This window comes from Lepidothrix coronata, unplaced genomic scaffold (genome assembly GCF_001604755.1).
Source record: "Lepidothrix coronata isolate B3197 unplaced genomic scaffold, Lepidothrix_coronata-1.0 Scaffold62, whole genome shotgun sequence".
NCBI lineage: Eukaryota > Metazoa > Chordata > Aves > Passeriformes > Pipridae > Lepidothrix > Lepidothrix coronata.
This window is the reverse complement of record NW_016690242.1, coordinates 1,268,097-1,285,768: the sequence shown is the minus strand read 5'-3', so window position 1 is coordinate 1,285,768 and position 17,672 is coordinate 1,268,097. Positions and strand designations below refer to the sequence as shown.

The 17,672-nt window shown below is 37.3% G+C and overlaps 1 protein-coding gene across 1 annotated transcript in view; it reads right to left on the bottom strand.

Annotated features, from left to right (window-relative positions):
* Window positions 1–17,672, bottom strand: part of CDK14 (cyclin dependent kinase 14) — a 316,963-nt gene that overhangs the window by 47,851 nt on the left and 251,440 nt on the right. Inside the window, exons 12-13 of the mRNA XM_017817641.1 lie at window positions 17,374–17,513; window positions 13,159–13,305 (exon numbers count right to left, since the gene is read on the bottom strand). Of these exons, the coding sequence (XP_017673130.1) occupies window positions 13,190–13,305; window positions 17,374–17,513 (256 nt within the window). The 3' untranslated portion in view covers window positions 13,159–13,189. The remainder of the gene's footprint in view (window positions 1–13,158; window positions 13,306–17,373; window positions 17,514–17,672) is intronic.

Here is a 17,672-nt window from a genome sequence, read left to right as displayed (position 1 = left end):
TAAACTTTTATTTTTTCACAGCAGTCTCTTTCTCCCCTCCTCTCTCCCCCCTTCCCCCTCCTTTTTTAAAAATCTTTTCTTTCTTTCTTTTCTTCCTCCTTAGAAACATTTAGAGTAAAGAAAAGGAATGACGGTAGAGATAGGGAGCTGCAGAAAACTGTGATGTGGGCAGTTCAAAAGGCAAAGTCTGCCATACGATACAGGACCCCATGGCAGCACTAAGCTATTCAGCTGGGTAAAACATAAAGAAAAATGAAATGAGTAGAATAGAGCTATGTCATTAATGCAGAATGATGGACATCCTATTTGGGTAACAGAGAGTCATGAATATACATTTCTAATTCCTTAGATATGGTGATAAGTGATCTCTGTTTCCATTAGCACCAGAGTATATGTATTTGACCAACCTAAAATCTTCAAGTTATGCAGATGTAAAGCACTTTACACGCTACTCTTCCCTCCTCCTCACAACATAAACATATACCATGTCCCACTGCACACAGTGGGGTTCTCACAGGGATAGGGTATGATGGATCCAGCCCTATATACAGCTCATGTTTATCACCATTGAGATGGAAACCCTGGGGAAGCTGACATGGATTATTTACCTTAAAAGGCAAAATGTGACCTCAAGTCTGTCCTTATCTGTTTTCTGATTTAGTTTAAATGAAGGAAGGGTTGACAGCACCCTTCATTTACTTATACACTTCGTGTCTACTGAAATTCTCTGCCTTTCAGGAAGTTTGGGACTTATGGGACACCTATCCATCATAAATGTGCATAGGGCATATACAAAAGCGAGAGACAACAAAGCTTAATTACTTCACATTCCAATCTCCTTTCCATTTGGATGTGCATCAGGACCTTTAGACTTGTAAAATATTTTAGAATTAAAAGACTGCAAATTTTTTAGTTCAAACACTGGAGTACAAACATTGTTTTGAAAAAAGAATCTTAATGCTGAAGTGTAAGACGGGTAAAATGTCTGAAAAATCCTTTTCCCCTCCCTTTGTTCCTAGACTATAGCAAATTTGTGGATCAATGTGGTTTGTAATGGTGGGCAAAACAGTACTAAGAGCCAAGCTGACAAGCTGTTGCTGGAAATCTTAATGAACTATTTTATCATCATGGTCTGGGATTTTGTTTTCTTAGGGGAGGAGGTTTGGGGGTGGAGGTTGTTTGTTTAACTTCTGTGCATTATTGTGATCACAACACACAGTGGATTAAGAACAGAAATCTAAAACAGAGCATCTCTCAGTAGACATGAGCTGAAAATGTTGATGCTTGTTAGCAAGAAACTATGCTTGCTCTCATGCAAATAAAATAGGTGAGAAACACCACATAAATAAGAAACTTTGACGATTTCACCTGCCTGCTCTCAAGCAGCGTTGCTTCCTTCAGTCCTTTTTTCTGCCTCTAATGGTTCTGTAAGGACCCATGCATTTTGACTGTGTAGCATTTACTCTATTCCTTCCACAGTAACTCAAAGAAAGAGAATTAGATTGCTAAATTACTCTGATCCATTGAGGAACATCTCAATCATCTCTCTAAATCCTCAGGTGTGCTACAGTTTCTCTGCTCTGCATTTAGGAGTCTGGTAGAAGGAAAGATGACCATGTGCTGCTGTCTGGTGACATAAGCAATGCTATGACTTATTAGCAATTCTCCTACATTTGATATCACACAAGCTGGTATAGTAGTCTCCCAGAAAACTGTGAAGTTTGGAGATGATTTTGGGGAGAGAGTAGGACAGCCTACACAAGAGAGCAAGTCCAGGACTTGAAAATTCAGAAAATCTCAGCTTTTATGTTCTCTGAAGAAATAGGGCAAGGGTCAGTGATCCAAAAGCAATACTCCATCTGCTAAGAAAATCAAAATCAAGACTTGTGCACAAAGTTCAGGGATTTTGACAGGGTCAGGTTAAAACATCTCCAATATGCCTCAATCTATCTAAACATACCTCCTTAAAGATTCAGTAATATATGTAAATAATTTGTAGGATATTTAATGTAGGGGGAGGACTTAGTAAAAAAAAAAACTGGTGAGACAAAGTTTTAAAAAAGGATTTTGAGAGAGAGATATCCTTTTACTGCAGTCAATGGTTAACAACACAGATGAAAAAGAAGATTAAAAAGTAAATGATGTCAAAGTCAAGGACTACGGACACACATTAAAAAAATTGTATGGTCCAATCCTACATTGAACTTACAGATTGTTTTATACTGCCCTATTTAATTTGAAATGTAATACATAAAGAAAAAGTTGATTGAACCATGTTTCATCAACAGCTGCTCACATTACATAGAGTTATTTAGTTGACCTCAGGCCTCACTGGAGTTTTCCAACACTCTGTACATATCCACCCCCTAAAAAAGACATAGGCAGTTCATACAGAAAGTATTTTTACATACAAGTAATGATAAAAAGAAGTCATTGACATGGAATATGGACCATGTGCTAGAGCTTCTTCCTGTCTGAAAAGTGATTCACAAAGATGGGTAATGTCACAGAACACACAGAACACACAGTAGCAAGTTCCAGTGATTTCTCAGAAATTTGGGGGAGAAAAAATATACAGATCAGATGATGAATATGCAATTTTCCCACTCATTGCTTCTGCCTCATCTTCCCTAGAGAGTCAGGAAACAAAATAGGATTTATTTAGAATAGAGAAGTCAGGATTTGAGTGAATGACAAAAAACTGCAGGAATAATAAGTTTTGAGGGACAGTAAGGAATTTACTAATTCTTTCCTGGCAACTATTCTTCATTTGAATTATCAAGTTCCTAGAAGCTAAGAAAACACTTGAGTCAGTTTTGAAAAAACAGAAGTTGCCTGGTTAGAAAGTGAGGAGTAATGGTTAAATTCTTTCACCTCTTTCAGACAAGATTCTTTTTCTTGCCAGAAAATGTAGATATGCAGGAAATATTAGTTATTTAACTATTTTTTCTAATTCTGAGTGATATCTTCTTTGGTCATGAACCTAGGACATGCACAGGTCACTAACCTGTATCACACACAGTTCTAGAAAAGAATTTATCTGCACCTGCCCAATTTCCTAGCCAAAACATCCTTCTGCTCATGTCCAAGCAGCTGTTACCAGATGCAAACAGACACTATAGCCACCACAGGTCCCTCAGATATATCTCAGGGTTAAAGTCTAGCAGGTCTGCCCAGTGCTTACTGATCCTTTTTTTTACTCCATTTGGAGATTTCCCAGACAGTTTACTCTCCTTTCCCAAAAGAGGCCTAATTTTCAAACCTATACAAATAATTTAAGCGCATATCACTTCCCCAAGCAAAGTACCAGAGCAGACATTCAGTAATGACCACCTTCTGAACTTCTGAAATTATTTTCCAATTTTTTATTTAAATAGTAGTTGGGCATCTGCAGAGCTACCCAAGGTAGGAAAAATTCTCCCATGGGATCTGCACAGAGGATATTTTATTTTTATATTTTGCTCTCTTTATTGAGCTTTGCAAAGGACTGAACCTCTGTGTGTTCAGTAATGCAGACTACAGCAGCCAGTGTTCACAGTGGCCATCTGAAAGAACTTCACACTAAAATGGTATCTGGAAGGTAAAGAATGTCTGTGTTTATGGTGCTTTAGTAACTCCTCTTTTTGCCAAACTAGCAGGCTGTTAATGCTGAGCTTTTTACATGAAATACAAAACAGAAAACACTTGTCTGTTAGGCTCTGTACAAATATTTTGATTAAGGAACTCTGTTAAAAAAATCTGATTCTGATTCACATTAGGTGGAGAAAGGGAAATCCAACAGCCTGTGGTTACTCAATAAAGCAAACACTGGCTACTCCATTACTGACTTTAAAACTTTGATGGATGAAAGAAAATGAAAGCTGAAAAAAAATCATCAAGAATCTGAACACTAAGAAAACATTCCTCAGCATCTGACCAAGAGGCTGCTTAAGCATGAGCTGCAAACTTCTGAGAGAAGTATGAGTTTAATATCTAAAAGACAAAATTCCTTAACAAGAAGAGATAGAGTTTGCAAAATAGTTCTTCAGGAACCTCTTGCAGCCTTTAAATCTCATTTACTCAGCCTGAGATGGTATTGTTTTGTCTATGTAAGTTTTGATAAGGGAGACAGCCCTACTTCCATTGAAGTCTATAGAATTCTCCCATTGTCTTCAGGAGGAGCAGAGCTAGACTCACAGCTGCACAAAGATACCACAATAAAAGACTCCAGAAAATATCATGATCCCATCTTATTTTCTTAACATTTCTGAAAAAAACTATGGGGAAAAAATTATCTATACAGTCACTTCTACTGATATGTAATATGCCTTTTATATGAAAACACAGACCAATGAAACAAATGAATGGTTAGCAACATTAATAGCCAGGGGCTTGTTAAACTGCCTGGGATGAACAGTTTGCCTGCAATTTTACTACTACAGAATGTCTTGGAAAAGACTAAGCATTTTGTAATGCTGATATTTTATATATGCATTCTTTAAGTCCATGACAGGCAGCAGACTCTGTAGTCTTCATTTCAGATTAAATTTTATACAGTAAGCCTGAATGCTTTATTTATTTTTAAATCCATACTTTCCTAGGGTATGTAGTTTTTCCTGGAAATAAAATTATATCATGCTACTGAAACTGCATTCTGATTTTATGCAGTCCGACCAAGCATTAAAAATAAGCTCTTTTATAATTCAACTTGCAACAGAAACATGTCTTTTTACAACAGCAGCTTGCAGAAGAACCCCAATCCCATTACATCCAGAAGACAAACCACTGCCCCGTGTTAATAATGAATGCAGCTCATATCTACCGTGTTCTGTTAAATTGCTAAAATTGCCCAGATAAACCATTTGAGAGTATGTCACGTTTAATTAATACAACATGACCTGATCACTTCCACAGTTGGGAAGAAAGAAGTTGGCATTCTTTAAATCCAGAGCTCAACCTGGAGATTATGCTAAGTTGCTTCATTCATAGTCCACACTCCTCTGCACATGTCAGGAGGACAGCATTTGTCCCTTCTAGTGATAAACAAATTATACATGAAATCAATTCCACTTCACAATAATTTTCCCTATTGGGTATTATCTTTCCTCCTCTGCTCCCTCCAGTTATCTTGCATCCTGTAACTTGCTAATGAGCTGGGGGCTTTCTGTTCCAGGTGGCACCCCCTGCCTCGAAGTCATGACATTTCCCATTTCGAATGCTGCTGGCATTTTTCGACAGCTCCTGCTAACCAGCCTTTTTGACCTGCTCTAAGAGGAACTCATCTGATCGAATGCTCTAACCTGCCAATCATGCCAGCAAATGATCTTCACAGTCACTCCCAAGGCAGGAGGGGGGGGAAAAAAAGGAGAGCAAGAGAAGGGGAGCGAGAGAGGAAGCTAGTGATGGAATAGGCAAGCAGGCAGCCTCTCCAGCTACCTAATGAGAGTACTTTAAGTCTCTGAGGCAGCTGAAACACTGAAAAACTAGTGGGAAAATTAGGACAGAACTGAATGCCTGGTGCTGTTATTACTGATTTCTTTATACCGCGAGATCATTTTGAAAGCAATACCTCTGAGATGTGCCATTTTCTAAAGCACAGAAGTTAATTTTACCACATAAATAGAAAACAGATATATTTTTCCCTGTCACCATCAATATGCAAACCTCATAATTCTGCTCTGCCAAATGGCGTTCTTTACAGAATTAATTAGGAGCTCTAAGCTCGTTAAGTGAGTATCTTCACCTAGGGATGATTATGAATATTTTTTTGTTGTTGATGCGAGCCATAAATAGCACTTTTAACCTAATTTAAATGCTGGCAACATTTACACCTCTGTATTTACAAGTATCTGCACACAGATACATAAAAGAACAAATACAGTATCTGCAGAGTCTAGATGTGACTTTGTGGGCTGAAACCAAGCAGAGTCATGATAATGACTCAGTTGTTTTGATTTTGTTCCTTTTATGATGTGACAGATTACTTAGTGCTGTATCTTTCAAGCACACAAGGACAGATTTAATTGTGTAGATTTTCTTTCCTTTCAGACTGTAAGCTAACTAGATTTTAATATACATGCAATGCACATACTGAACAAGGGAGGTATTAAAAGCAATTGCAAAATGAAAATTTCAGGGAGAAAACTTAAATAAAAAGGCTTATACCATGATACTACATGCTGTGATTGTATTGTTACAATATACCTGCCAGAAAATATAATGTACAAGTTGTCCTTATATTAACATCAAAAGAGGGTCGCAGAAGTGGCTGTACAGAATTGATATATAGGTTACTAACAGCAGAGAATGATCCTTCATAAATACTAATTCAAAATACATATATGGTCCAAAACAACATTATTAATTTATAACAAGACCACAAAATTATGAAAGTACTGAATTCTGTTTCCACTTCTTAAAATATCTGAAGATACTGTTACAGTGCTGTTCTTCTATATGAGAGATTTTTATTGGAGAATTTAGTATTCTTTTCTGAATTTTTTGAGTTTTCCTCCCAAGATTTTTTACAGCAATTAACACTAGGAGGATGTAGGAAACCCATCCATCCTCATCCCAGCTTATGGGGCAGAATAAATTAATGTAATTTATTAACTGAGTTGTAAACTATTTCTACATTTAGGCAAGAACCTTCCCACAACTAGAAACATTCGTAGACATTTACTTTAGTGGGTGTTGCCTTCAGACCCAAAGTGGTTTGCTGTGTGTTTATTTCATAGCGAATCAGGCAATGAAAGCTTCAGACTCAAAATGGCAACACAAAGCTTGCTCTCCACAGACACAATTCCAGTATGTGGAATTACTAAAATTAATTTTTTGTTTATGATTTGGCTGAAAGTAAAATGTTCTGTTAATTGCGAATGCTACAAATGATGTCTGAAAGGCAATGCCTCTCATTAGCTTTGCTGTCTCTCTGGGTTACGGGCTGTGTGGCAGCATTGGAAGCCTCTGCTTTGTCTGGAAACCTCGGTTTCTCCCCTTCAGTGGTTCCACTTTCCTCTTAGACAAAGCCTAACTGAGGAGTCATGTGAGGAAATAATCCTAAAGAAGAGGTGACTGTCCATGGGAGAATAGGGAGAGTTGAGACCCGCTTTTGCCTCCCTCCCAGTCATTGTCATCTATACATTGTCCTCACCACATTCAAATGTCATCCCAGACTATCAGCCCACTGGAACTCAAATGGCCTTTCATGCCTAGACACTTCTTAAAGCATCAACAGCCCACAAAGACCATCTAGTGGGAATTGCTTGCTATCCTAATATTAATAATGCAATACAGTGCTCTTTTGGCACAGAGGATTCCACCTTTCATCTCTTAAATTTAAGAGCAAACAAACTGGAAAGACAGATAAACAGCACTGCAACTGAGCACATGCATTCATGCCAAGTATCACTAATATCTTTCCTATAGCATAAACAACTGCTAAATTACAAACCTCTACACTAAAAATTAATTGAAAATTAATCTTCACAGTGCTGAAGGCAAGTTATCATGCATTAGAAATGAACTGAAAATAGGCTCCATACTATGCCATGGTACAAGAAAATATGGTATTGTCCTCCGAAAAAAGTTATCCATGACAGTAGTAACGCTTCATTTTTCTTTGCCAGCTCTGCAGCTGATTTGGCCATGACACACAGCAATTAAAAAAGGAATGCTAATAAATATGTAGCCAGTAATTTCACACAGAATGACATGGAGTATGTAATTGCAGGGAAGAAACCAACATCTCCTAAACATGAAGGTTTGAAATACTTGTCCTACCAAGTAGAGTATGTAACAAAAAATATGAAGACCTCCTCCTCTGTCCTGCTTCCTTTCTTTCTCCTTCTTTCCTAAAGAAACTCCCAAGGTACCTCTCCTCTGAAAATCCTGTCCATGATTTTAGAAATCCTATTCATGCCTACTTATTTCCATATACTTATTTCCAGACATAGATGCTGGCCTGGTCTTTCAGTCTCCAGATCAGACAGGCTTTTAGCACAACCAGTGCTCAGCTATCTTAGTGAGACCACTCAGCATCCTTCACCAATTCACTCTCCATACCTCTATGCATTATGTTACCACTCTTTTTGTCAAAAAAGCCAAGAGACTGTGTATTCTAATACTTACTCAGAATGCAATTGAATGACTGTATTTCACATGACAACAGACAAGGCAAGTTGTTACAGTACTGACATGAGAAAACCATTAAACATATTTTCTAAGTCCTATGAACTCCTTGATCAAGTAGTGGGTTCCCTTTACTGTGGCATATTGGGGGGCCTGATGGACAGTTCCTCCACCCTCAGTCCCCATGTGTAACCTAGGTAAGATGGGCGGTTTCTATGAAGACAGCTTTGCACTGGCCACCTATTTGCTCAGTCCATTTCACCTCTGCACAGAGTCCAGTGAATACCGGTGGAGTTTTTTTATGGATGAATAGAGGGTGAAAATTAGTCTATAACTTTCATTTTAGATTAATAGAAATAAGATAATAGATATCATGAGGAGAATATAATTTAATGCCTGGAGTTTTTCCCTTATCTGTTTAATTTAGGATATATTCTATCAGTGTGGTGATCTTAGTCTTTGATACTAAGTAAAGCACAGCTGGAACAGTCTCATAATACCATTATGTTGTCAACACATGAAAATAATGGGACTAAAAGTATTAGAGAGCCAAAGAGTATCTCGGATTCTGTAGTTATCTTTCACAGCTTAATACTTATCTAGCATTTTACAAAATTGATGTTACAATTTCAACTCTGTTTAGTACTGTCATTACTGGACTCAAACCCAAATTGCTTTCAGCTGCCCACCGCAACTGCACCTTATTAGCCTTTTCACGGAAGCCAATTTATGCAAATCCAGTATAAGTTAAATAATTAAACTGACCCTCAACATTCATGTATAGACAGTGGCACTAAAAGATGCAAGAGAAATTTAAACCTCCCATCTTCGGTCTTAGGCCCCTGTCTTTTCCACTGCAGCAGCACAATGACTGTATACATCTATCTGAATCCATCTATTAAAAAAAAAGAAAGTGCATTAAAAAAATTAAACTGGCAACTGCTGTGCTTTTATAGCTCTGCTTTTCTCACTCAATCTGGTTTTACACTGAATTTTGAGATTTTGCACCTATAAACCACTACTGGCTACTTTCAGCTTTTGATTAAATCAACAGTGACAAAATCTGGCTGACATGGAGCCTCTCAGTCCAGAAATTCTCTTTTATGCAGACCTTTCTCCATTTTAATTACTACAGTTTTATCCCCTGAAGCTGCAGAGATGAAGACTTAGATGCACAGTTCATGGTTTTCCACAGCGTTTTAGCAACACTGGGACACCCAGAATGCAGTAAAACGCAGGGGAGTAGTGAATGAGAATAACTTTTCAATACTGACTGCTGGACACATGCACTGCTGGACTACAGCTTCCCTGCAGCTCGACTAGGGCAAGGCAGGCAAAAATTATGTTCCCACACAGCAGAGCTGAAGAGACACTCTTACACAATTTATAAATGTAAAACTGAAGGTGACAAACAAAAATGAAACTATTTAGATGGGGATGCAATAACACCCACCTCTGTAGCTAGTAAAGAGAAAAAGGTCATTTTACATAACAATTCTGTGCTACTGAAAATGCCTGGTTGGAAGGTACAAAATAACTAGCACTTTTTGCCATTATAGTAGTAACTGTCACCTCTTCAGCTTTATTCTGTTTTACACAGCTGAGCTGACCCAAATGACGCCATCATCTCTTTGATTGGTTGGGCTGGTGTCAGTTGCTGACTTAAATAGACACAGAAGAAAGAATTCAGCATCCTGCAATTGAAATTCAGGATTGCTGGGATGCATGTGCGTGTGGTGAAGCAATACAAATAAAGACCACTTTCTGTTTTGCTTCAGTGAATTGTCAAAGAGATTTAGAAAGCCAGGGGATCTCATTATGGTAATACAGGTTAAATACTTTAAAAGCATATGGTGTTACCATCCTGAATGAAGCTGTCCCTGCTGGCTCCAGGAAGCAGACAATAGGCCAGAAACACATCTTGTGTCTCTGGTCCACCAATGGGAACTGGGGATTATAAATCACCGCAAGAAAACATTGTGTGCTATCTGGTATCAGGTAATGCCTTGTCTTTTCAATTACTATTTGATTCATCCTTCTCCAGAGAGCAACAAGCTTTAGCCATGTGTTCCACTGGCCAAATAGAAACGGAGCTCTAGAGTTTCTTATGGTCCTTGTCTAGATAAAACTGTGTCTGTAGAGATGGGTGACTATAATATATACAATATAACTCAACAATACATGTAGAGATGGGGAATGCTTCCACCAAGATGCTTCCTCCCCATGGGGAAAATAATATCAGTGAAAACCATCAGGCACAAAATAAAATTTTTCTGCTTTAAAGATGCTTGGATATGGCCTAAAGGTTTGTTTCCTTTCTCCACCAAAGGCTGCATCTAATTCACTGCTGACAGGTTCTTCTGTGTGCAATGGAGCTCATTACCACATATTTGCTAATTTTCTCCAGTAGGGAGCAGCCTCAGCATTGACCTTGGTAACTCCAAATGTTAGGTTGTTCCCCATGGGCACTGGAACTTGTCTCTTCTTGGAGCCCAAGATGATGCAGTCTGGTCCACAAAAACCCTATTAGTAATCTGAGCCACTGGCTATGATGTTATCTGATCATGCTCACTGACATTTTAATGGCTTGTGCTGTTTGCCTCCATCCCTCTAGCTCTACTTGCCTTGTTTACCTGTTTACTTCATGGCCCTGGAGAGCTACTGCCATCTTTTTTTTGCTATTTATGCATGTTTTTGCTTAACCGAGCCTTGTGAATGGAGACTTTAAGAGAATATTTGTAATAAATACCCCTTCCTTAATGCCACTATCCTGCTTACTGCAACTTGACACTTCTGCTAGAACAACTGACTCATAATCACCCATTTTACAGGCTGAACATCCTACTTGCCAGTCCCCATTCTACTGTTTAAAATCACAACACCTGCTACTCACCAGATCTCCTTTTCACATAAGCAAAACTGTAGTCTTTTTTCCCCAACTCCTTTCACTCTCCTACACTAATTCATACCTCCACTTGCTTGGTGGTCTCAGGCCTTTAAAGATTTCCACTAATTTTAGCAATTCCTCACCCAAATCCAGTTTCCATGTTCACATATTTTTGCCTCTCCTGCTATTTTAGTTGCACCTCAATAATCCCCAGCTCTCCACATAGTACAAAGAAGAGGACTTCTGCTTGGTGCTAACACTTTTCCAGCATTATCCACTGCTCCCCATCTCATATCACAAGACAAATACTGGAACGGGGAGCTGATATATCATTCCACTGTAAGCACCTAACACAACAAAGTCCCAAGCCACAATAGAAAACTGTAATCAATAATGTATATGTCTGAACATTTGTTAAGTGGCGTCAGACTTTACACAATGAAACGTGCTATTCTGTATTAAAACTGTGGCTGAGCAGCCATAACAGTACAGTGACGTATGTCAAGGTACCTATGGTTCTCTCTTTCTGTTTACATACAAAAAAAGTAATCTGCATCTGCTCAAATAGATATTCTGTAAGAATAATCCAATGGTTCTCTTTTGTGCTATTTTACACGCTCATTTGCACATGCAAACTTTCTTCTGCATATTGTAGAAATGAAAAATTATATTTGTTTGGAAGCAACAGAAAGGAAATTCTGTACATGAGAATTGAGATTCTGCACATTAGCTTCTATACAAAAGGTCTTTAGCACAGATGTGCACATTCTAAATTTACTTTAGATGGATGATATGTCATGTTAGAACAGACAAGGTTGAAGAGATGTCTGCAGGGACACAGCCCCAGGAAAAAGTAGGGATTAGCTTGTCAATAAAGATGTAAACAGACTGCTCTGAGGCAGCCTCATTTCTGACATTAGAGAATCTTAAATGGTTTGCTGGCAAAGAGTTTGTGCAAAAATTGGGGCAGACTGTCAACACTGAAACCTATTCATTCCAGTTTTTCAGTAGTTACTGCCTTTCAGGCAAAGAGACTCCATAATATTACAGGGTTAAAAAACAATTGAACATAAACACACAACAGTAAATCCAACTGTAATTAATTTGAGAAAGTTATATCTGATATTGTAAAAGGCAGACAGCTAAAGACAGACATGAACTACATTTCTATGAGACTATGTCTTCAAATAGGTACATAAGCACATGAGCATTTAGCTCCTAGAGCTTCTGTAACAAGCTGTTATAATGGACTGAACATGCAAAAGCAACTGTGACTTTAAAATAAGTAAATAAAAAACGGCAGACATTGGTTTTTTGGATGAAAAGAATCCGCACTTTAAGTATTTTGTGAAACACTGTGGTATGAAACCATTTAGAGAAGCATAATAAACAGAGCTCCTATATAAGGGAATACTGCTTATCTGGGAGACTTTGTCAAGTGCTAAATTCTACTGAACAAACACTAGGGTGATGCATATAGGAAGAAAATTAATGCCATGATATAACATCCACCATTCCCTTACTGTAATTTGGTAAGTAACGTCTCTACTCTCCAGCCCTTTCCAAGTTCTATTCCACACTTAGAATACCAGAAGCCATATAACACACTATTTCACTGCTGAATAACTATGGTTGACAAGGTGGGATACTGAATGAAAGCCACTAAAGAACAGACACAGTACTAGTAGGTCAGGAATACAGAACATATTCACTAATATGACAGCACCTCTTTCTCTAGCAAGAACATCCTTCTGCCATCAAGACTACCAAACCTACTAAATCATAGAATCACAGATAGTTAGGGTTGGAAAGGACCTTAAATCATAGAACAGAATCACAGAATTTCTTATGCTTGCCCCAAACAACAGAACTGGCAAGAAGTATTTTCTCTCTGCATATCTTACCAGAGGAAAAAAAGTCAATCCAAATTAAAGGCAACCTATTGTTTAATATGCCAGCACCAACTTTTGCAATATTTTCAACCTGTCAGTGACACTGATCCTGCCCCAAAGGCCAGAAACTTACACTCATATTACCATAAGACTGCAAAAACAGATTATCAGCCTGCACATGAACAGGTGCAGCTGAATTTTATATTTTGTTTCTCTAAGGATAACTAAAGAGCATTTTCAAAGATATACCTTCCAATAATCATGTCTTACCTGCATTATCAGTTGTGAACATAGGTATTCTTCAATGTTTGCTGTTTGATACACCTTTGCCATAACTATTGTTTTTTCCAAAGGCTCTCATGCTTTCTCCAGTCTCTGGCTGTAATCTTACATTCGGTACAGTAAAAATAGAAGACACTGCAAAAAAAGAGTGTCAGTTCAGAAACTCTGATTATTTTTTTTCTGTGAAAGCAGTAATTTAAAAATAATTATTTAATATATATGGCAAACACAACACAGTAAATATATACAGCTTTTATGTCTACCAGCTATTTACGCAAGCAAGCACTGTACAAATTCTGAATGGAAAGAAGCTGCATGCATTATGATGGAAGTTGTATGATGCAAACATTCTTAGTTGGATGCAACTTCTAAAAAAACCTGTTTCCAGGTTGTGTGTGTTTATTTTTTCTGTACACCACTATATAATTAATATTTTTCACTTTCAAATTTCTGCTGAGAGCATTTAGAAAGAAATACGAATATAAAAAAATGCAGCAAAGTTTTTTCAATTATTTGATATCACATATTACATCTTGACAATCTTTGTGTCAGTAGAAATGAACTATCTTCTTTGACTTTCATTTTTGAATTGTTAAAGACAACTAGGCCTGATAAAAATATCCCAACAACTCAAAAAGTTTTTACGTAAAGCAGCCCCCTTCTGCGTGAGCTAGAAAAACCTGGACAATTTCAATGTAACACCAGGCTATTAATTACTAGTAGACATGATGTTAATAATCACAGGGATCAAACTGCATATGGTTAAGGACTAGCATATTGATAATATGAGAACTCACTTTCACTTAGGATGCCTCAAACTGATGGGGAAAAAATCAATTACTTTTAATCCCTCCCGAAAACAAACCTTCATATAACAATATCCTCAGGAGAGCTGCCACTGCATGATTGCATAAGGAAATGTCTAAGAACTAATCAAGGCTGTAACAGTTTTCTTTGGGTTTGCACTAACAACTGGCATAGCTGTAGATTTTTGAAGCTACTCTTTCATCTCTATGTCTTTAAAAGGCGTGGTTATTGTTTTATGCACAGATCTTCCCACTGCAGTTTGACACCTCAACTTCCATTTCACATTCTGCTATCCTCAGTAACATACATTGTGAATGGCATATATTCTATGCAAATAAATGAATATGAGCTCTCAATATTAAAATAGAAGAGTGGGAGGACTGATTTTTTTTTTAATAGAAAATAACAAGTATTAAGGGCTAATCTATAGATTACTGCTCAGGCCTGAGATGAATGAAAGCTATGTTACATCGTGAATTGCATTGTATTCCCACACAAGGTGTCTTCAGCAGAACTGCACTACTCTTACCTTTTTAATGTCATATTTTTAAAACCTGAAAGTAGCTACCTGTTAGACAGAGCTTATCTGGAAATTGAACTTCCAATCCAGTTGAAATGATGCCTTGACTTAAAACTCAATCAAGTAAAAAAATTGAAACTGTGCTTCTCACATAAACTAATTTTGCACACATTTCTAAAATAAACCACATTAAAAATTATAATGTAAAATATTACATAGAATACAAATATATAGCACTAAAGTCAAAACCAGAATAGAAATTGAAACACTCCATTTTCACTTTTTCAATGTAGGCATAGTAACCATACTTTTGTGAAATGCTGTGATTCCAAGGAAACAATTTTCCAATGGAAAATAATTTGACTGATTCCTCCCCTCTGCCTTTCTCCTCACATATGAGTCTTTCCTTGGTTTTTAGTGCTAAATCCCCAAATTTGCAATTCAGCATTAGGATCAAATTGGACAAAACATATTCCATGATGAACACTATTCACTAGAGAGATTTGCAGAATCGCAGTGGTGTCTGAATTTGAAAGCAGGAAATTTTGTCTGTACACACACTTCTGTTGTGCATAAAGACTCAGTATGTTTATACCTATATTTAATTAACTATCTGTAGTGTTTCCCAATGTAAAATATTAACACAGAAAACTAGAATCACAAAAACTAGTAATTTCACTACACAGTAAACATTTTCCCAACTCTCCAAAGTATATGACTTCTTTGTTTTGTAAATATGTTTACAAGTATATCCAAGTCATACTAAATAGAAACGATTGTAGTATTTGATACTGGGATTGTCCTTTCTTGCGTCTGGATTTATGCTTCATAATGATTATCTACTAGACACAGAAATAGTCTTTCTGTAACTCCAAATTTTACTGGAGGCATTTAGAAGAACCTTGCTTTAAAATATAATGATTTTTCATCTTTATTCTCCCCCCTTCAAAAGGTTTCACTGCTCCTGATGTTTAACGTTATGCAAAGACGTGTTTCTGCCAATGAATATCGCCTTATGGTTATGCTTCTGCAAATAACCTGCTGTGAGCTGATAAAAGGATTAATGCAGCCAAAATTCTTAATCTGTGAAATTACAAATTAAATTCTCATATTAAAAATACCACCCTGAGGTATTTTTTGTGGTTTTAATTCCCCTCTGGTGTTCTGCATACATTGTGCTTGTTAATGACTAGGACAAGACTGTCTCTGTTGGCAGCCTGCTGCAGAGTGATAATGTGTAGGCATTTACTTCACTGATAGAACTGGATTTAACCACTGACTGATAAACTAAGTGGCAAGTGGGTAATAAGTCCATATTAACAGAAAAGTACTACTGCAGAATTCAGAATTCAAAATCCTGGCTAGACTAAATCACACAGTCAGAAGGATTGAGATGTCACTACTGCAGAGTGATTTTTGTTTTCCATTTAGTGGAAATAGGATAAAAGAACTGGCATTCTTGATGTTTCATTAGTCCTGAAGAAATGAACCTCTGCATCAGTTTCAGCAAAGGCAGACTTTCAACAGAAGCCTTCATTTACACTGGATCCATGTTCTGCCTATCAAGTACCATGGTCAGCAAACTGAGTGGTGGGTCAACGTGGCAGAGGGGAAACTGGGAATCTTTTTGCAGAGCAAGGACACAATCTATGACAGTGATGGACAAAAATTAATGGTGCTATTTTGATTTTAATGTTCATATTTTATGAATGGGAGAGCACTCTTCAGAGCAGAACTGGGAGTAGGGTAATTGGGCAGCCAGGCCACAGAAATAGCTCAAAATGTGACTACTACAGCTGTTGAGGATGGAAAAGATAAACCTTTGGAAGATGAAAGTTTTCATACTGACGCTGATGTAAACAGATTCTATAATGCATTAATATTCAGAAAGGGAGCTCAATTTTTACAAGCAAACTTTTAAATCAGCCACAGTTACACACACATGTTCCATTGTTGCATCTCTGAACCTTCTACCTTGATGTACTGGATTTAGATCCTTTGCTAATGGATGTATATTTGAAAGCAGAAAAGAACATTCTGTGTTCCAATGCAACATGCATTTCTTTACCATACTGAGTTAAAGCAAAATGCTGCTATTGCCTCGTGAAACCTATTTTTAATAACAGAACCTTCTCTGAATAAAAAATATCATGTATGATAGTATTTTTTCCCCAGAATAAATAGTACTGTGATTTTAACACTGAAAAATTACATGGATGTGTACAATATAAAAGATTTACAATTACTAAAGAGATAATTGACAGCATACATGATGATAGGAATATTTATGCCAAGTCAACTGGAATGCGTTTTGTTTAATGAAAGAAATAAAAAGATGTATGTAAATAGTGAAAGCATTCTTAGTTAAGAATATCACCTCTTTGTGCACAGTCTAATTCATCAAATTAATTCATTGTCTACTTGGTGCTTTTCAGACTTCCGAATGCCAAGTCCTTTCTTAAAGGTTACTGTTATAACATAGAGATTCTGTGAATCAAACACAGGTGGATTTTTATCCTGCATGCTGCAGCTAGTTAAGAAGTACTGTATGTTATAAAGTGAAAAGCACTAAATATGTAAATTGTATTTTCCTTTTGCTTTATAACAATTCAGAGAATTCTATTGGCTGCACACATAATCAAATACAAAGATAGCAGGCTGCAGACTGCAGAGCAGAGATAGCAAAAAGAAAGAATCCATTTTGTCCTGTGTCAAGCTAACTATGTAATTTCAATCTACACAATCACAGTCACATATTTAGTGTGTGGCTGTGTATGTCCATGAAGCTGTCTGCGTGTGAGGGTTAGCATACACAAATGCATCTGTATGAACTAGCAATCTTTGTTTTCAAGCCATTTCAAGGTGGTTATACTCACTATCAGTTAACTCCCATAGCCGTGGGGGCAGATCACTGAAATACTCATGGCTCAGAGCTGCCTGTGCTGACAATCTGTTCTTTGGGAAACACTGGAGTAGTTTGGAGGCTAGATCTTCTGCGTGGTTCACATGGCTCAGCCTGAAACACAAACGAGAAGGTTTTTCTGAAAAACGGTATCATTATTCTGTTTACTAATTCCATGCAGTCAGCAAGTTGAAACACCAAGTCTTGATGCCCAGGAGCGTGGCCAAGAAAGCTATTCCTCAGGTTAGGGAGTTAATGAATTATTTATGTATT